The 19,517-nt window shown below is 55.5% G+C and overlaps 2 protein-coding genes across 4 annotated transcripts in view; both read left to right on the plus strand.

Moving 5' to 3' along the window:
* The window catches only part of APLP1 (amyloid beta precursor like protein 1), a 32,423-nt gene that overhangs the window by 3,554 nt on the left and 9,352 nt on the right, over positions 1 to 19,517 (plus strand). The window contains exons 2-4 of one of the 3 annotated variants that reach the window (XM_050768740.1): positions 16,998 to 17,190; positions 18,076 to 18,219; positions 19,249 to 19,381. In XM_050768740.1, coding sequence (XP_050624697.1) covers positions 17,044 to 17,190; positions 18,076 to 18,219; positions 19,249 to 19,381 — 424 coding nt within the window. In that variant the 5' untranslated portion in view covers positions 16,998 to 17,043. Of the gene's footprint in view, positions 1 to 16,851; positions 17,191 to 18,075; positions 18,220 to 19,248; positions 19,382 to 19,517 lie in introns of those variants that run through there. The other 2 variants (XM_050768739.1, XM_050768741.1) reach the window with 2 other exon arrangements.
* On the plus strand, positions 4,047 to 14,896 carry KIRREL2 (kirre like nephrin family adhesion molecule 2). Its single transcript, XM_050768863.1, has 15 exons — positions 4,047 to 4,313; positions 4,479 to 4,628; positions 5,523 to 5,672; positions 5,819 to 5,979; positions 6,598 to 6,748; positions 7,398 to 7,503; positions 7,618 to 7,766; positions 7,997 to 8,124; positions 8,210 to 8,342; positions 8,628 to 8,728; positions 8,892 to 9,111; positions 9,575 to 9,679; positions 10,009 to 10,118; positions 12,048 to 12,113; positions 14,561 to 14,896. Exons 1-15 carry the CDS (start codon positions 4,085 to 4,087, stop codon positions 14,894 to 14,896), a joined length of 2,295 nt encoding a protein of 764 aa, XP_050624820.1. The 5' UTR covers positions 4,047 to 4,084.

The raw sequence follows: 19,517 nt of genomic DNA on the forward strand, positions 1-19,517 counted from the left end.
AGTCGTACACCACCAGGCCTGGCTAATTTTTGTATTTTTACTAGAGACGGAGTTTCATCATATTGGCCAGGATGGTCTTGAACTCCTGACCTCAGGCGATCCATTTGCCTCAGCCTCCCAAAATGCTGGGATTACAGGCATGAGCCACCGCACCTGGCCTCCCTTCCTTTCTTGAGTAGACATTAGCAAGTAAATGATGTCAGGGATCTCTGCTGGGGAGTATGCAAGAGTGAGTGTGAGAGACTGGGAGAGTGTAGGAGAGAGGGAAGATATCCGTGTGTGTACGTGGGTGTGAGTGGGGAAGGTTAGAGTGAACTGTGATCTGTAATAAGCACATGGAGAGCGTGTGTGTGTGTGACAGTGTCTTACGTGGGAGTGCACAGGGTGTGGGCAGGAGTAAAAGACAGAGTCCAATTCTGCCGGCCCTCAGTATGGATGCAGTGTGAGCCCAGAGTAGGCACCCTTTGGCAAGGACTGCATGAGCTTTCTTCTGTCTCTTTTTCTTGCCGTCTCCCCCATCTCTTCTTTCCTTCTCCATGTCTCTCCCTCTCCCTCCCTCTATCCATCTTGATTTATCTTTCTTTCTTTTGAGATGGAATCTTGCTCTGTTGCCCAGGCTGGGAGGGCAGTAGCATGATCTTGGTTCATTGCAGCCTCAACTTCCTGGGCTCAAGTGATCCTCCTGCCTCAGCCTCCTGAGTAGCTGGGACTACAGGTACGCACCACCACTCCAGCTAATTTTTAAAAATTTGTTTGTAGAGACAGGGTCTTGCTCTATTGCCCAGGCTGGACTACAGTGGTGTGGTCATGGCTCACTGCAGCCTCAAACCACCTGGAGTCAAGTGTTCTTTCTGCCTCAGCCTCCTGAGTAGCTGGGACTACAGGCCCACATCACCATTCTGGCTTTTTTTTTTTTTTTTTTTGAGAGGGAGTCTTGCTCTGTCACCCAGGCTGGAGTGCAATGGTACGATCTCAGCTCACTGCAAGCTCTGCCTCCCACGTCCAAGGGATTCTCCTGCCTCAGCCTCCCGAGTAGCTGGGAATACAGGCATCAGCCACCACACCAGGCTAATTTTTGTATTTTTAGTAGAGATGGGGTTTCACCATGCTGGCCAGGCTGGCCTCGAACTCCTGACCTCAGGTAACCCACCTGCCTTGACCTCCCAAAGTGCTGGGATTATAGGTGTGAGCCACTGCGCCTGGTCACTTGGCTAATTTTTTAAAAATGTTTTTACAGAGACAGTGTCTTGCTATGTTGCCCAGGCTTGTCTGGAACTCCTGGGCTCAAGCAATCCTCCCATCTCAGCCTCCCAAAGTACTAGGATTACAGGCATGAGCCACCACACCCAGCCCTTGATTTGTCTTTCTTTTTTTCTTTTTGTTCTCTTTTCTTTTCTTTTCTTTCCTTTCTTTTTTTTTTTTTTTGAGATGGAGTTTCATTCTTGTTGCCCAGACTGGAGTGCAGTAGTGTGATCTCGGCTTATTGCAACCTCTGCCTCCCGGGTTCAAGCCTCCCGGGATCTTGGCTTACTGCAACCTGCTGCCTCAGCCTCCCTAGTAGCTGGGATTACGGGCATGCGCCACCACGCCTGGCTAATTTTTTGTATTTTTAGTAAAGACGTGGTTTCTCCATGTTGATCAGGCTGGTCTTGAACTCCTGACCTCAGGTGATCCGCCCACCTCAGCCTCCCAAAGTGTTGGGATTACAGGTGTGAGCCATCGTGCCCAGCTGATTTATCTTTCTATGTTTCTCCATCTGTTTCTCCATCTCTCTCTCTGTATTAAGTGGTTAAATCTCAGTCAATCTTTATTTCACTGTCTCTCTGTCTCTACATGTCTCTGTTCTGTTTCTCTGTCTCTGTTCTCACCTCTGTCTCTCCCCTCACCCCACACTCTGTCTTACACACACAGGAGCTCCATAAATATTTGTTCTTAGCCGCACTCTGGCCACGCCTCTTTCTCTTATGTGTCTCTCCATCTCTGAGTGGCTCCCCTCATCACATCCCTGGATTTTATAACCATATGCTGGTGGGCCTGCCCTCCCCGCATGCACATACACTAGCCTGGGATAAGCTTCTTCTGCCTGCTTATCTCCTGCGGGAATTGGAAATGCTAGTTTTCTCCCCACCTCCCCAAGACCTCCCCCCAACCTGCCTCTCGTTCCCCAGAAGGAGATGAGGCATCTGGCCCCAGCCCTCAGCTTCATCCTCCATGCTGGCCTTCCCTCTTCCCTCACATGCTTGACTCCTTGCCCTCCTCCCACCTCCCCTCTCCCAACTGCCCCCTATACCCCCTGGGAAATGGGCTGGATGCCGAGCTTGGTGGGGGGTGGCTCTGTCCTGGGGGCCCTTGCCAGATGGTGTCCCTAGAGGCCAGAGCATGGAGCTGTCCCTTGCTGGGGCCTTTAATTAGCACAAACCTTCCACCCTCCACCTTGTCTGTTTTCTTTCTCCGAGTGCTCTTGGGACCTTGGGCTCTCCGTCTTTCCATGTACGTCGCCCCAGAGAGCCAGGAAGGGGAAGCGGCATCAAGTGCCTGGAAAAACAGTCCCACTACTTGAGTTCCTCCCCAAGACTCAGGAGTTCCGGCCTCATGCCATCATATTTCAAAATCCAGGCACTAGATATGCCACATAGAAGCCAGGAGTGTAGGCCCCCAGATCCCTCCCCTCTCAGACCCTGGGGTCTCAGTCCCTTCTCTCCAAGGACTCAGGAATTTGGGCCTCTGATCCTCCTGGCCACCCTACCCGTCCCTGCATCCCTCCCACCCCCCGCACCGGCCGCATACACACACACACACACACACACACACACACAGACACACACACACACACACAGGACTTAGGACAGATGTTCACCGTCTGATTTCCAAATCCTCCTGGGCCCATGTGGGGGTGGGGAGAGATTGGCAGTTAAATCCACCGACTCTAAGACTTAAGACCAGATATTCTGACCTCTGTCACCCTCTTCCAAGTGCACCATGCTGCAGGCAGGAGACCTAGGAGTTGAGTCTCCAGCCTCTCAAGGAACCAGGAGATCAGGCCATCAGCGTCTCAGCCAGCAAAGGCCTGAACCACCAGTCCCTTACAATCCTGTAAGTCCAACCCCTACTCCCAACCCCACCCTGCCATTTAGGGACACAGAGTCTGAGCCTAAGAACAGCGTAGAATCTGAATGTGGACCCCCCAGTTCTTACAGATCCAGGAATGTCAGATCAGGGTCCCAGCCCCCCAGCCCTCCTTCAGGCTGCTCGAGGTCCCTCCCACCTGCTCGGCCAGCTGCGCAGCGTGGGAACGCCCCAGCTGGGCTGCATGGAGCCGTCAGGACAAGCTGCGCGGTTCCCAGCCTCCCTGCCTGCCCCGGCCCGGCACCGCCGCCTCCCAGCCGTCGCCCGGCAACCAGGCCGAGGGGCCCGGCCGGCCGAGTGGGGAGAGGGGCTGGGCCGGGACTGCGGGGTCCTGGGAAAGGAGGGGCCGGGGTCCTGGATTCCTCGGTCTTAGGACGTTTGCAGCAGTAACAAGGGAACAGCCCTCTGTTCCCCACTTTGAGGAGGGGTTTTGAGGCTGGGGGAGTCAAGGCAGGGGTCCCAACTGTCCCCCAGGTATCGGCGTGCCCTATTCCCGACCCGCAAGCCAGGGGAGCCCCGGACCCCGCCTCCCCCAGGGCGCGGAAACTGGTGAGGCCCCAGGGGCCCCCATTTATAGCTCGGTTTCCACTGAGCGCAGTCCCTCCAGGACCTGGGCTGAGCAAGTTTCTTCCACTCTTTCCCTTCCCTCCTCTTCACCCCCATGCCTGCCCCTCAACCTCGACAGGGCGCAGGTGTCCAACCCAGCCGGGACTCCCTCCTCGAACCCAGGTGTTCCGGCTCCCAGACCCCAATTGAGCTGGGGGCGCCCACCCGCCGGGGGACCCCGCCCTGCATCCCCCATTCATCTGCGTCCAGCGGCGGGAGTTTCTCAATGGGAAGAGGGCGGAGCTCCTGGGAGGCGGACCCGGGCGGGGCGAGCTGGATCGGGCCCTCTAGGGGTCTCCCAGAGACCCAGGGCGCGGAACTGGCAGGCGTTTCAGAGCGTCAGAGGCTGCGGATGAGCTCACTTGGAGGACTCCAGGCCAGAGACAGGGGTTCTCTAGGCTGGGGAGAAGAGTCGAGCGCGACGGGGGCTCCGGGCCAGAGTGACAGGAGGAGGGCTTCCGAGGAAGAAGTTGACCGGGAGGCCCGTGCGACGGCAGATCTCGTGAACCTTGGGGGACACACGCTCAAGATGCGGGTCCCCGCCCTTCTCGTTCTGCTCTTCTGCTTCAGAGGGAGCGCAGGTACCGCACGAGGGGAGCGGATGAATATGGGGTGGGTGTGGGGGGATTGCTTGCAGGCTGCCCCTTCACTAGAGAGAAGGGAGTTGGGGGCTGGGACCCCTGGGTCCTGAATGAGGGGGCTCTTGAAGGTGCTAAGCTCAGCCCTGCTGCCCCCAACTTTCCTAGGCCCGTCGCCCCATTTCCTGCAACAGCCAGAGGACCTGGTGGTGCTGCTGGGGGAGGAAGCCCGGCTGCAGTGTGCTCTGGGCGCCTACTGGGGGCTAGTTCAGTGGACTAAGAGTGGGCTGGCCCTAGGGGGCCAAAGGGACCTGCCAGGTAAGACGGTTCTCTCCACGCTGGGACGGGCTGGCTAGGGGTAGAGTTGCTGGGCTCGGCTGTACCTGCAGTTTCTGTTTTGACATTTTAAGTTTGGGAAATTGATGGACTTGGGTAAACATTTAGGAGTCCTGATTTTTGAGCTGCTTCTTTGGGGGTGACCCATAGAGTTTTGGAATTATTATGTTATTGTGAAATAGTAAACAGGCCAGGTGCGGTGGCTCACGCCTGTAATCCCAACGCTTTGGGAGGCTGAGGCCAGAGGATAGCTTGAAACCAGGAGTTTGAGACCAGCCTGGGCAACATAACAAGACCTTATCTCTAGAAAAAATATATATATTTTAAACAAATTAGCCAGGCATGGTGATGTGCATCTGTAGTCCCAGTTACTCAGTAGGCTGAGGTGGTAGGATTGCTCAAGGATAGCCTTGAGCCCAGGAGTTCAAGGCTGCAGTGAGCCATGATCAAGCCACTGCACTCCAGGTAATGGTGAGACCGTGTCTCAAAAAAAAAAAAAAAAAAAAAAGGAAAAGAAAGAAAGAGAACATAAATGCAAAAAAGTACAGTAAACATAAACGGAAGGTTTACCAAATAATATAGACACTCACACAGCCAATACCCAAGTCCACTGCTAGCTCCCCAGAAGCCCCCGTATTCCTTTCCCCTATCATAGCCCCCCTCCCCCTCACTCCAGAAGTAGTATCTAACCTAACTTTTATGGCAATCATTTTCTTGCTTTCCTTTCTGAATTTATTACCCCCAAGTTTGCAGTGACTCTGGGTTGGGAGGGAGTTAGAGTCTCTATGGGCACAGTACCCACTCTTTAATAGTGTCTTACCACCAAATGTGTGGACCAGTCAGAACCATGGCGTGCTGCCTCCTCCCTGACTCCAGGGTGGTCCCGGTACTGGATATCAGGGAATGCAGCCAATGGCCAGCATGACCTCCACATTAGGCCCGTGGAGCTAGAGGATGAAGCATCATATGAATGTCAGGCTACACAAGCAGGCCTCCGCTCGAGACCAGCCCAACTGCACGTGCTGGGTAAGGACCTCGCCCACTTGTCCCCTGGGAGCCCAAGGGGGCAACCAGTACTAGCTGTGAGTAGCGGAGTCCAGGGAGCCCAGGGGAGTGGTCAATTGGAGCTGAGAGGATCCGGATCCATCTCTGACCCCAAATCCACCTTGCAGTCCCCCCAGAAGCTCCCCAGGTGCTGGGCGGCCCCTCTGTGTCTCTCATTGCTGGAGTTCCTGTGAACCTGACATGTCGGAGCCGTGGGGATGCCCGCCCTACCCCTGAATTGCTGTGGTTCCGAGATGGGGTCCGGTTGGATGGAACCACCTTCCATCAGGTGAGGTCCAAATTCCTGTGCTAGCCTTGGCCCATTCAGGAAAACTTGGGGTACACTCTGACTGCAGGCTCATCCCGAGGAGAAGAAGACATGGGAGGGCAGGGGTTCAAGGGTTTGGACTCTTGAAATATGATGCCGGGTAAAGATTCTAGGGCCAGACTACCTGGGTTCAAATCACGTCTCAGCCACTTGCTAGTTGATTGATCTTAAGTTAGTTAACCTCTCTGTGCCTCAGTTGCCTTATCTATACAATTGGAATAATAATAGCATGCATGTCATAGGGTATTGTGAGGATTAAATAAATAAATACCTATAAGTTCCCAGAAGAGTGCCCAACACATAGTGAACCGTATATAAGTAAGGCAAGCTTATCCAACCTGTTGCCTGTGGGCTGCATGCAGCCCAAAACGGCTTTGAATGTGGCCCACCACAAATTCATATACATTCTTAAAACATTATGAGCCTTTTTTGTAACTGTTTTAGCTCATCAGCTATCATTAGTGTTAGTATGTGTGGCCTAAGACAATTCTTCTTCCAATATGGCCCAGGGAAGCCAAAAGATTGGACACCCCTGATGTAAGGGGTAGATGGCATTATTATTCTTATCCATCCCTCCAGACCCTGCTGAAGGAAAGGACCCCTGGATCAGTGGAGAGCACCTTAACCCTGACCCCTTCCAGCCATGACGATGGAGCCACCTTGGTCTGCAGGGCCCGGAGCCAGGCCCTGCCTGCGGGAAGGGACACAGCTATCACACTGAGCCTGCAGTGTGAGTGCAGCTGGCCCTGGGGAAAAGGGGTGTGGGGCCCTGACTCCTGGGTATGAGGAAGGAGGGGACTGTGGCCCCTGGGGAATGAGGAAACTGGGACCTGGATTCCTGGATCTAAGAGAGTAGGAGAGGGCCGGGTATGGTAGCTCATGCCTGTACTCCCAGAACTTTGGGAAGCCGAGGTGGGTGGATCATCTGAGTTCAGGAGTTCGAGACCAGTCTGGCTAACATGTCGAAACCCGTCTCTACTAAAAATACAAAAATTTGCCGGGCGTGGTAGCACATGTTTGTAATCCCAGCCACCTGGGAGGCTGAGGCAGGAGAATCACTTGTATCCGGGAGGCAGAGGTTGCAGTGAGCTGAGATCGTGCCACTCGGCAACAGAGTGAGACTCGGAGCAGGAGAGGACAGATGGCTGGGGTCCCTGGGGAAAGAGGAAGCTGGGTCTTGACTCTCACATCTTGGAGAGTAGGAAAGGATAGAAGTAACTGGGGGAATTGGGAACTGAAAGCCCAGACTCCTGACTCAAAGGGAGAAAGGGATTAGGGGCCCAGACTCCTGGGGTGGAGGAACCAGGAACTGGACCCCTAGGCCAGTGACAGAGGTGTTCCTGGTCCTTGCCCACCTGACCATTGTCCCACCCTCACAGACCCCCCAGAGGTGACTCTGTCTGCTTCACCACATACTGTGCAGGAGGGAGAGAAGGTCACTTTCCTGTGCCAGGCCACAGCCCAGCCTCCTGTCACAGGCTACAGGTGAGGACAAAGACCACCTCTCCCTAGCCCCAAGAGTGAGCTTGGGAAGGGCTGGGACCTGAGTAAGTGTGACGGAGAGCAGGGACAACGCTAACAGCGCCACCATTTCCTCAGGTGGGCAAAAGGGGGCTCCCCGGTGCTCGGGGCCCGCGGGCCAAGGTTGGAGGTCGTGGCAGACGCCTCGTTCCTGACTGAGCCCGTGTCCTGCGAGGTCAGCAACGCCGTGGGTAGCGCCAACCGCAGCACTGCGCTGGATGTGCTGTGTGAGCTGGGGCGGGGCTGTGGGTGTGGTCAAAGGTGGGCGAGGCTTTCAGGGTTGCTGAGGGGCTTGGAGGGGCGGGGCTGGGAGAGTGGGCGTGGGGTATTAGGAGGAGGAGAGAGTGGACTTGGGGCATATTCTTGCGCCCTAGAGGGTGTGGTGTTTCTATGGGGCTGATCCCGGGTCAGGGGCTATTCCTCCCCGGCCTTGTGACCCCTCATCTCCTTCGTCCAGTTGGGCCGATTCTGCAGGCAAAGCCAGAGCCCGTGTCAGTGGACGTGGGGGAAGACGCCTCCTTCAGCTGTGCCTGGCGCGGGAACCCGCTTCCACGGGTAACCTGGACCCGCCGCGGTGGCGCGCAGGTGCAGCCCTAAATCTGAGGCGGTGGCTGACGGGGGACCAGGCTTCCTTGCAAATCCGGCTTCTGACGCCCCTTCCCTGTCGCAGGTGCTGGGCTCTGGAGCCACACTGCGCCTTCCGTCGGTGGGGCCGGAGGACGCAGGCGACTATGTGTGCAGGGCTGAGCCTGGGCTCTCGGACCAGGGGGGTGGCGTCGCGGAGGCTCGGCTGACTGTGAACGGTGAGAAGGCGGGGCTTCCTAGGGGACCTAGCCCGTCCTGGGATAGGGAGTGGACAGAGGGGGCAAGGGCTAATGCAGTGGGAGTGACCTGGAAGGAGCTTTACACCCAGCGGGGCCTGGAGACCGACCTATTGAAGGCGAGGCTTTTAGGGGAATTGGAGTTTGGAGGCAGCATGGCCTGATTGATTAAGGTTAGCGGAGAGTGCGCTGGCCAGACCCGGCTTTGTTACAGCCTTTGGGGAGGGCAAGGCCTCTCCTCTGAGTGACCCACCGTCTCCATCCCAGCTCCCCCAGTAGTGACCGCCCTGCACTCTGAGCCTGCCTTCCTGAGGGGCCCTGCTCGCCTCCAGTGTCTGGTTTTCGCCTCTCCCGCCCCAGATGCCGTGGTAAGGAAATGTCACTCCTCCCGTGACCCATCCAGCTGTGATCCCTGACCTCCCACCTGGCCCCCTGAAACTACTGTGACCATCTCTGACTTCCCAGACATCCCTCCTGCTTCTTCCTCCCCTCCTCAGTCTCCTCGGTGTCCTCCCTCTTTTATGCCTCCAGGTCTGGTCTTGGGATGAGGGCTTTCTGGAGGCGGGGTCGCGGGGCCGGTTCCTGGTGGAGACATTCCCTGCCCCGGAGGGCCGCGGGGGACAGGGTCCGGGCCTGATCTCTGTGCTACACATTTCGGGGACTCAGGAATCTGACTTTAGCAGGAACTTTAACTGCAGTGCCCGGAACCGGCTGGGCGAGGGAGGTGCCCGGGCCAGCCTGGGCCGTAGAGGTGAGACCCCAGCCCTAAGACCCCAAATCTGGAGAGTCTAAACCCCACAAACTCAGGGATCCCCCAGCCGATGGTTGCAAAACCTCAGACCCTCAAATGCAGAGACCTCCAAACCTTGGGAGTCTCAAAACTGTGGCTCGTTGATTCCCAAGACCCCCCCAACCACAAATGCCTTCACATTCTGAATCCTAAACCGAGAGACTCCTCACACCTAGGGACCCCAAAAAGAGAAACTCCAACGATTGCAAAGCAAATTGCAAAGTAAAGGACCCCTCAAACTCCAAGACTTCCTAAAGCCAGGGAGTTTAAACTCACTCTCAAACTTGGGGAACCCCAAATTCAAGGGCCTTTGAATTTCCAAATGTGCGACCTTTTGAACCCAGGGATCCCAAACTCAATCCCTGAGCCCCCGCTTCCTGGTTCCCCCTCAGCCTTCTCAGGATGTCCCCTCTGCTCCCTGCAGACCTGCTGCCCACTGTGCGGATAGTGGCCGGAGTGGCCGCTGCCACCACGTCTCTCCTTATGGTCATCACTGGGGTGGCCCTCTGCTGCTGGCGCCACGGCAAGGGTTAGTGCCTGAGCCCCGCCCCAGCTCCTCAGGCCCCAGCCCCACACACACCCTGCCTGCCCAGTGACCTGACCTGGCCTTGGGCCTTGGCTCCAGTCCCATTTCCAGCTCTGCTCAGGGCTTAGCTCGCCTTCAGGTTCTGGTTCCCTCCTTAAGCCCTAACCAGACCTTCCTAGGGTCACATTCCCAGGTGGGAAGGATTCTTATCGGTTTCCAACATCCCCACCCGATCTGCCTCATTGGTTCCCAGTCCTCTCTCTTCCCGCTTATTGGTCTGCACACATTGTGACCCCGCCCATCGCTTAACTCCACCCGTCGCTGTTCGTCAGCCTCAGCCTCTTTCTCCGAGCAAAAGAACCTGATGCGAATCCCCGGCAGCAGCGACGGCTGCAGTTCGCGAGGCCCTGAAGAAGAGGAGACAGGCAGCCGTGAGGACCGGGTAGGATGCCAGGGTCTCCAGACCCGACTGTGCCTTCAGACCCAAATAATAGCCCAGTCCCAAGAGGGCCCCCAAATTCAAACAGGACTCTAAGGCCGGGCATGGTGCCTGACCTTGGTAATACCACTTTGGGAGGTGGAGACACAAGGATCACTTAAGGCCAGGAATTCGAAGCCATCCTGGGCAGCATAGCGGGACCCCATCTCTACAAAAATACAAAATAAAATGAAATAAAATAAAAAATGAACTGGGTATGGTGGCACACACCTATAGTCCCAGCTACTCAGGGCACTGAGGTGGGAGGATCCCTTGAGCACAAGAGGTAGAGGCTGCAGTGAGCTATGACTGCACCACACACTCCAGCCTGGGCAACGGAGCAAGACCCTGTCTCCATTTTTTTTTTTTTTTTTTTTTTTAAGTAGGAGGGTTCTAGTTTTTTTTTTTTTTTTTTTTTTTTTTTTTAAACAGAATCTCACTCTGTCACCCAGACTGGAGTATAGTGGCACAATCTCGGCTCACTGCAACCTCTGCCTCCCTGATTCAAGTGATTCTCCTGCCTCAGCCTCCTGAGTAGCTGGGATTACAGGCGTCTGCCACCACACCTGACTGATTTTGTATTTTTAGTAGAGATTGGGTTTCACCATGTTGGCCAGGCTGGTCTCGGACTCCTGACCTCAGGTGATCCACCCGCCTTGACCTCCCAAAGTGCTGGGATTACAGACATGAGCCTCCACGCCCAGCCTGAGGGCTCTAGTCTTAACAGTGACCCCGCACCCAAATGTCACCCAAGTCCATGCCCCTGACCCGATTATTCCCTAGGCCCACTATATCCTCACAGCCCTTTTTTTTTTTTTTGAGGCGGAGTCTTCACTCCCTCGCCCAGGCTGGAGTGCAGTGGCGCGATCTCGGCTCACTGCAAGCTCCGCCTCCCGGGTTCACGCCATTCTCCTGCCTCAGCCTCCCGAGTAGCTGGGACTACAGGCGCCCGCCACCGCGCCCGGCTAATTTTTTGTATTTTAGTAGAGACGGGGTTTCGCCGTGTTAGCCAGGATGGTCTCGATCTCCTGACCTCGTGATCCGCCCGCCTCGGCCTCCCAAAGTGCAGGGATTACAGGCGTGAGCGCCCGGCCTTTTTTTTTTTTTTTTTTTTTTTTTTTGAGACGGAGTCTTGCTCTGTCGCCTAGGCTGGAGTGCAGTGGCGCGAACTCAAGCTCCACTGCAAGCTCTGCCTCCCGGTTTTACGCCATTCTCCTACTTCAGCCTCCGGAGTAGCTGGGACTACAGGCACCCACCATCACACCTAGCTAATGTTTTTTTTGTTTGTTTGTTTGTTTGTTTTGCATTTTTTAGTAGAGACGGGGTTTCACCATGTTAGCCAGGGTGGTCTCGGTCTCCTGACCTCGTGATCCGCCCGCCTTGGCCTCCCAAAGTGCTAGGATTACAGGTGTAAGCCACCACACTGGCCTTTTATTTATTTATTTATTTATTTAGAGACAAAGTCTTGCTTTGTTGTCCAAACTGGAATGTAGTGGTATGATCCTGACTCACTGCATCCTCCACCTCCCAGTTCAAGCGATTCTCGTTCCTTAGCCTCCTGAGTAGCTGGAATTACAGGCTCCTGCCACCATGCCTGGCTATTTTTTGCATTTTCAGCAGAGACAGGGTTCCAGCATGTTAGCCGAGTTGGTCTCAAACTTCTGGCCTCAAGTGATCCTCCCGCTGCGGCCTCCCAAAGTGCAGGGATTATAGGCATGAGCCACTGTGCTGGCTTCTCACAGCCCTTTTATTGTCCTGAGTGCAGTCCCCAGCTCTCGGGTGCTCTTACTGTCTCCTGCCTGGCCTCCACTGGCTGGCTGAAGGTCCTTGGGGTCTGGCATTGGGGCGGGGAGATCCTCTGACTATTCCTTCTCACTAAGTTCCCTACCCCAGGGCCCCATTGTGCACACTGACCACAGTGATCTGGTTCTGGAGGAGGAAGGGACTCTGGAGACCAAGGTGAGTATCGGGAGGGGTGGGGCTCCCTTCGCTGTTGGGAGAGGCGGGGCTCCCTTCACTGTGTTTCCATCTCTCTCCCACGCCTGTCCCCTCCTTTTTCCTTCTGTTGTCCTCAGAACTGGGACTCGGCTCCTCACCCCACTCCTCCTGCCCCCTGGACCAACTCACCTAGCTCCCAGCCTCAGTTTGCCTATCTGCAGACTTTGCCCACACATCTGTCCCAGCCCCAGATGGGGCTCACTATGCCTGTGCTCTCCTCATCACGGTCAAGCCCCCTTTCAGCCCCTTTACACTGGCCCCATATCTCCCCAAACCTGTCCTTCCTCTGGGGTCCTACCTCAGGACAGCCACATTGACTCCAGGCCATCCCCAGGCCAGAGCACTTCTCTCTCTCCTCTGTACCTAGCACATGCCATTCTCTCTCTTTCTCTCTCCTTTTTTTTTTTTTTGAGACAGAGTCTCACTCTGTTGCCCAGGCTGGAGTGCAGTGGTATAATCTCGGCTCACTGCAACCTCTGCCTCCTGGGTTCAAGCCATTCTCCTGCCTCAGGCTCCCAAATAGCTGGCTAATTTTTCTTGTATTTTTAGTAGAGATGGGGTTTCACCATGTTGGCCAGGCTGGTGTTGAACTCCTGACCTCAAGTGATCTGCCCACCTCGGCCAAATTGCTGGGATTACAGGCGTGAGCCACCGTACCCAGCCGACATGCCATTTTCTTGGCCTGAAACACTCCTACCTTCCTTCCCATGTCTACCTAATTCCCTCCTTTAGTCCTCCAGTCTCAGCTCAGACATTTCTTGTTCCAGGAAGCCCATGCTTCTATTGGGGGAATCCCCCCCAGTATTTCAACATAGGTCCTTTCTATTTTCTGTAAGTATCAACTGGCTGAGAAATAAAAAGAGACCGTATAAAGAGAGGAATTTTACAGATGGGCCACCAGGGGTGACATCACATATTGGTAGGACTGTGATGTCCACCTGAGTCTCAGACCAGCAAGTTTTTATCAAGAGTTTCAAAAGGGGAGGGGTGTAAGAACAGGGAGTAGGTACAAAGATCACTTGCTTCAAAAGGCAAAAAGCAGAACTACTAGAAGGGTCTAACAAAGATTACATGCCTCTGAGGGAACAGGACAAAGGGCAAAAGTAGAACCACTGATAAGGGTCTATGTTCAGTGGTGCACATATTGTCTTGATAAACATCTTAAATAACAGAGAACATTGTTCGAGAGCAGAGAACCGGTCTGACCACAAATTTACCAGGGCAGAGATTTTCCCCACCCTAGTAAGCCTGAGGGTACTACAAGAGACCAGTGCATATTTCAGTCCTTATCTCAACCACATAAGACAGACATTCCCCGAGTTGGCCGTTTACAGACCTCCCCCCAGGAAGACATTCCTTTCCCAGGGTATTAATATTAATATTCCTTGCTATGAAAAGAATTTAGTGATATCTCTCCTACTTGCACATCCGTTTATAGGCTCTCTGCAAAAAGAAAAATGAAGCTCTTTTTGCCCAACCCCGCAGGCAGTCAGACCTTATGGTTGTCTTCCCTTGTTCCCCAAAAATAGCTGTTATTCTGTTCTTTTTCAAGGTGCACTGATTTCATATTGTTCAAACACACATGTTTTACAATCAATTTGTACAGTTAACACAATTATCACAGTGGTCCTGAGGTGACATACATCCTCAGTTTATGAAGATAACAGGATTAAGAGATTAAAGACAGGCATAAAAAATTATAAAAGTATATTTGGGAACTGATAAATGTCCATATTAAAGTGATCACAATTTATGTTCCTCTGCCGTGGCTCCAGCTGGTCCCTCTGTTCAGGGTCCCTGACTTCCCGCAACATGCTTCCATCATGACAGCCCGATCCTTCTGCCTGTGTTCCACCCATCACAACTATGACCACTCTGATCTGGGCTTCCTTATCCCGCTCGCTATGCTGAGGGCTCTGCCATCACAGCCCCTGTCACTGCCTATGACTTTCCCAGGCACGGCCCTGACCCTTCTGGGTACTGTCTCATGATTTGTCATTTTTCCCTTGGTGTGAGGACAGGGTTCAGTTCTATCTTAGTGACATGCCTTGTAGCAGCAACACAGGGCATGACACTGAATCAAAGCCTAGAGGCTGTTGGGCAGGTGAGTGCCTCTCTCCTGTTCCTTCTGCATCTTCCACACTGACACCCCTCAGCAGGCCTATATCCCTCTGTCTCTACCTTTCTCTGCCCATGTCCTATCCCTTTGCCTCTTGTCACTGTTCTTCTGTCTCACTTTCTCTCTCTCCCAGTCCGTGTGTGTCTCTGTGTCTCTGCCCATTCCTGTCACTTTTTGTTTCTCTCAAGGTCTGGTGTATTTCAGTGTGTGACCCTCAGTGTCACCCATCAGTGACCCTCATCCCCCCTACATGCTCACAGACCTTACTGAGTCCCATTTGTCCCCTCAGGACCCAACCAACGGTTACTACAAGGTCCGAGGAGTCAGTGTGAGCCTGAGCCTTGGCGAAGCCCCTGGAGGAGGCCTCTTCCTGCCACCACCCTCCCCCATTGGGCCCCCAGGGGCCCCCACCTTCTATGACTTCAACCCACACCTGGGCATGGTACCCCCCTGCAGACTTTACAGAACCCGGGCAGGCTACCTCACCACACCCCACCCTCGAGCTTTCACCAGCTACATCAAACCCGCATCCTTTGGGCCCCCAGATCTGGCCCCCGGGACTCCCCCTTTCCCATATGCTGTCTTCCCCACACCTAGCCACCCGCGTCTCCAGACTCATGTGTGACATCTCTCCAGTGGAAGAGTCCTGGGATCTCCAACTTTCCATAATGGATTGTCCTGATTTCTGAGGAGCCAGGATAAGTTGGCGACCTTACTCCTCCAAAATTGAACACTAGGGGAGGGAAAGATCATTACATTTGTCAGGAGTATTTGTATACAGTCAGCTCAGTCAAAGGGGATGCCCCAAGTGGGAGCAACATGGCCACCCAATAGGGCCACCTATGTCCCAGTGTAAAAGAGATTCAAGATGGCAGGTAGGCCCTTTGAGGAGAGAGGGGGACAGGGCAGTGGGTGCTGGGAGTTTGGGGCTGGGATGGAAGTTGTTTCTAGCCACTGAAAGAAGATATTTCAAGATGACCATCTGCATTGAGAAGAAAAGTAGCATAGGATAGATGAAAATGAAGAGCATACCAGGCCCCACTGTGGCTCTCCCTGAGGGGAACTTCGCTCGGCCAATGGAAATGCAGCCAAGATGGCCGTGTACTCCCTAGGAACCCAAAATGGCCACCATCTTGATTTCACTTTCCCTAAAGACTCAGAAAGACTTGGACCCAAGGAGTGGGGATATGGTGAGAATTAGCACTGTTGGGGCAAAGGGGAATCTTGGGATAAAAATATTTATGTTTAATAATTTAAAAAAAGTCAAAGAGGCAAGTGTGTCTTAGGGAGTCTACTGGCATTATTACCCTCCATCAAGGAAGGGGTCCATTAGACCTGTCCCAAGGTCTCTCCTCTACCCTAGCCTATAAGGTGGCTGTAGAAGCAAAACTGTGAGACACCTCTCAGCCTCTTGCTACCTGCAAAGCACTCTAGACTCTTTATTTATTTATTTTTCTTGAGACAAGGTCTGGCTCTATGGCCCAGGCTGGAGTGCAGTGGCACCATCTCAGCTCACTGCTACATCTGCATCCTGGGCTCAAGCCATCCTTCCACCTCAGCCTCCCAAGTAGCTGGGACTACAGGTGCACACCACCACACCCAGCTAATTTTTGTATTTGTTTGTAGAGACAGGATTTCATCCTGTTGGCCAGGCTGGTCTCAAACTCCTGACCTCAAGTGATACGCCTACCTAGGCCTCCCAAAGTGCTGGTATTACAGGCGTGAGCCACTGTGCCCAGTCATGGACTCTTTTAATATACATCTTCATACACACACACACACACACACACACACACACGAGTTGCAAACAGAAAATACACACACATTGGCATGTATGCACAGACACATGCATAGATGTCCACACAGTTGCACACATGTGACAGGGCTGCCCCAGGGGTCCTGGGAAAGACAGAGTTCTACACTCTCATTAGAGGAGACAAACGAGTGAGCCCTGAAGTGGGACAGAGAAGGGGAGACTATGGGCATGAAAATGGCAATCCCCTGGTCCTTACAGCAAGGGCGGAGATCCAGACCCTAATCCTGGGGCGCTGCATCCACGGTGGGCATGGTGCTGGTGCCTGCTTGGGTGATCCTTAAAGAAAGGTCCCGGGGGCTTTGGTTCATGGATCCTTGAGCTAGGAGTTAAAGATCCAGGCCCCTGGGACCCTTGGGAAGCAGAGCAGGAAGACTGAACTCCTGGTTCTGAGGGAGAATGGGCTGGGGGCTTGGTCTCTGGTCCTAAGAGAGAAGGTGGCCAGACTTCTGGATCTGAAAGAGGAGGGGACTGGGTCTCAACTGCTGCCATCTTGACGGGACATTTTGGAGGCCTGTATTCCTGAGCCCTCAACAGAGGAATTTACTAGGGGACGGGGGTCTCTGATGCTTGCATCCTTGGAGAAGGACAAAACTGTGAGTGTCTGGGTCTAAAGAGGGTGAGAGTCCTGCGGGAGGACTCAAAATCCACAACGGGCTGAGCCCATAGCAGGACTCCTGGCTGGGCCCTTCATGGGGCGGGACGCCTGGAATCTCCAGGGGCGGGGGCCTGGCGCAGGCTCCCGCCCGGGGTTCCCGAGCTGCTCCACTCTGCGCTGAGCCGCCACGCTATTGTCCTGGCCAGGAAGGCGGGGCCGGCGCGGGGCGTGGCTGGCGGCGCCGGCGCAGCCCGGGGGCGGCGGGAGGAGGAGGTGGCGGCGGTGGCGCTGGGAGCTCCTGTCACCGCTGGGGCCGGGCCGGGCGGGAGTGCAGGGGACGTGAGGGCTCAAGGGCCGGGACATGGGGCCAGCCAGCCCCGCTGCTCGCGGTCTAAGTCGCCGCCCGGGCCAGCCGCCGCTGCCGCTGCTGCTGCCACTATTGCTGCTGCTTCTGCGCGCGCAGCCCGCCATCGGGAGCCTGGCCGGTGGGAGCCCCGGCGCGGCCGAGGTGAGGCCGGGCCGGGTCCTGGGGGATGGGGGAAGGGGCGGGACCGGGTCTTTGGACGCCAGCGCGGACATGTACAGGACAGAAAGCGCGGTCTTTCCAGCCAGGTGGTCAGCCCCCAGGCGCCACCAACCGCATTTATGAACCCAGGGTTCCAGGCCCCAGCTCCCCCATCCTCCGACGTCCCAGCCCCCTCCCACCCCGAGCATAGGAACTGGTCTATTCAGAGCCCCTGGTCCCAGAAGTCCAGCCCCCTCTCCAGACCCAGGTGACTAGGTCCCAACCCCCTCCCTCCTGGACATAGGACCCACCAAGCAGCGAGGCACTTAGATCCAATAATCCAGACCCCTTGTATTCTCTGGACCCATATGGAGGCCCTTGCAGCCTCCCAGGACCCAGGAGTCCGGTCCTTCAGTCACCACCCACCCCAACCAGATGTAGCTCTCCAGTCCTCAAGGACCTGGTGTCCAGGACTGTAGGCCCCTGAAGCCAGGCCTTATCAGCTTTGCACCCTGCAACCGGAGCCTGAGCAAGGGATGGAGGGAGGAGGGGCCAGAACGCCTGGGTTCAGGCCTCCTCCGCGATTCAGGTTTAACCCCTTCGGGCTCCAGAGCAGCTGAGCTGGGGTCGGGGCGGAGTCTGTCTCCGCGGCAACAAGGCAGAAAGAATCCCGGGGGACCCGGGTCGCCATAGCAACGGGAGAGCTAGGGCGCCCCCGCCCTACGGGAGCTGTTTCCCAGGGAACGGTGCCTCCATGGAGGCGGTGTGCACAACGGTGCTTGGGGGAGGGGGCTGGTGCTGGGGGTCTCGGTCCTAGGGAGCAAAGAACCAGGGGACCCTCATGCCAACGCCCCCCGGGCCCTCATTATCCCCTCCACTTCCATCCAGGCCCCGGGGTCGGCCCAGGTGGCTGGACTATGCGGGCGCCTAACCCTTCACCGGGACCTGCGCACCGGCCGCTGGGAACCAGACCCACAGCGCTCTCGACGCTGTCTCCGGGACCCGCAGCGCGTGCTGGAGTACTGCAGACAGGTGGGCGGGGCCGAGCGGGAGGGGCGGGGCCAGCGGGAAAGCGGGCCCCAAACGAGGCGGGGCCGCCCGTAGAAAGCTACACTTGAAAAAGGCGTGGTCCAAGGTGCCGCGGGATCTAAGACGTGGACGCTAGCGGACGTGGCCAATAAAGAGGCGCAACTATGCTAGGGCAGGGGACCTGTTTTGAGTTACTAAGTCAGGAAAGGGGGAGAACCGCGACATAGCCAGAGAAGAAGTGGAATTTAGGAATCTGGTGGTCTTTGTAAAGAGCAGAGGTGTAGTGGGGAGTGGCGAAAGGATAGGCGGGGCTAAGACAGAAAGAGACCTTAAGGACCAGCGAGATGGGGAAAGGGGTGGAGCCCAATGAAAGCGCGGAGAGCTGGGGGGCGTGGCCACGAAAAGACAAGTCTGTAATGGGAAGGGAGAGCTTTGAAGAGGCGAAATAGAGGAAAAGGCAGGGCTAAAAGGAGGGTGAGACCTTTGGGGAGACGAATCTGACTGCGGGGAGGGGTGACCAGAGAGGTGGGCTTAGAGGGACCTTCAGAAAGCAACAGCACAGGAAAAAAGATAGCCTTGAAAACGGACCTGGCCGGGCGCAGTGGCTCACGCCTGTCATCGCAGCACTTGGGGAGGCGGAGGCGGACGGATCACCTGAGGTCAGAAGTTCGAGACCAGCCTGGCCAACATGGCGAAACCCTGTCTTTACTAAAAATACAAAAATTAGCCGGGCATGGTGGTGCGTGCCTGTAATCCCAACTACTCAGGAGGCTGAGACAGGAGAATAGCTTGAACCTGGGAGGAGGAAGTTGCAGTGAGCCGAGATTGTACCATTGCACTCCAGCCTGGGCGACAAGAGCAAATCTCCGAAAGAGAGAAAGAGAGAAAGACAGAGAGAGAGAGAGAGAGAGAGAGAGAGAGAGAGAGAGAAAGGAGGGAGGGAGGGAGGGAAGAAAGGGGACCTGACTACTGGAGAGGGGTGGCTGGCAGAGGCGGGGCTGTGGGCTGATTGCCCCCATCTGATCCCCCCAGATGTACCCGGAGCTGCAGATCGCACGTGTAGAGCAGGCTACCCAGGCCATTCCCATGGAGCGCTGGTGCGGGGGTGCCCGGAGCGGCAGCTGCACCCACCCCCACCACCAGGTTGTGCCCTTCCGCTGCCTGCGTGAGTCCCAGGCGGGGAGAGGGGAACTGAGGTGGGAGTTTCCGAGGGGCAAAATTCTGAGCCCCTCTCTCGGGCCCACATTAAGGGGGTGGGTGCTTGTGTCCTAAGTGGGGCAGAGAAGCCTCTGAGGATAAAA

This window comes from Macaca thibetana, chromosome 19 (genome assembly GCF_024542745.1).
Source record: "Macaca thibetana thibetana isolate TM-01 chromosome 19, ASM2454274v1, whole genome shotgun sequence".
Classification (NCBI taxonomy): Eukaryota; Metazoa; Chordata; class Mammalia; order Primates; family Cercopithecidae; genus Macaca; species Macaca thibetana.

Bases quoted from the DNA above. Each gene is read 5' to 3' on its own strand.
- KIRREL2 (XM_050768863.1), top strand. From the start codon at position 4,085: ATGAGCTCACTTGGAGGACTCCAGGCCAGAGACAGGGGTTCTCTAGGC. The intron at 8,343-8,627 runs GTGAGAAGGCGG...TCTCCATCCCAG, and splicing joins GGCTCGGCTGACTGTGAACG to CTCCCCCAGTAGTGACCGCC. The intron at 8,729-8,891 runs GTAAGGAAATGT...TTATGCCTCCAG, and splicing joins CTCCCGCCCCAGATGCCGTG to GTCTGGTCTTGGGATGAGGG.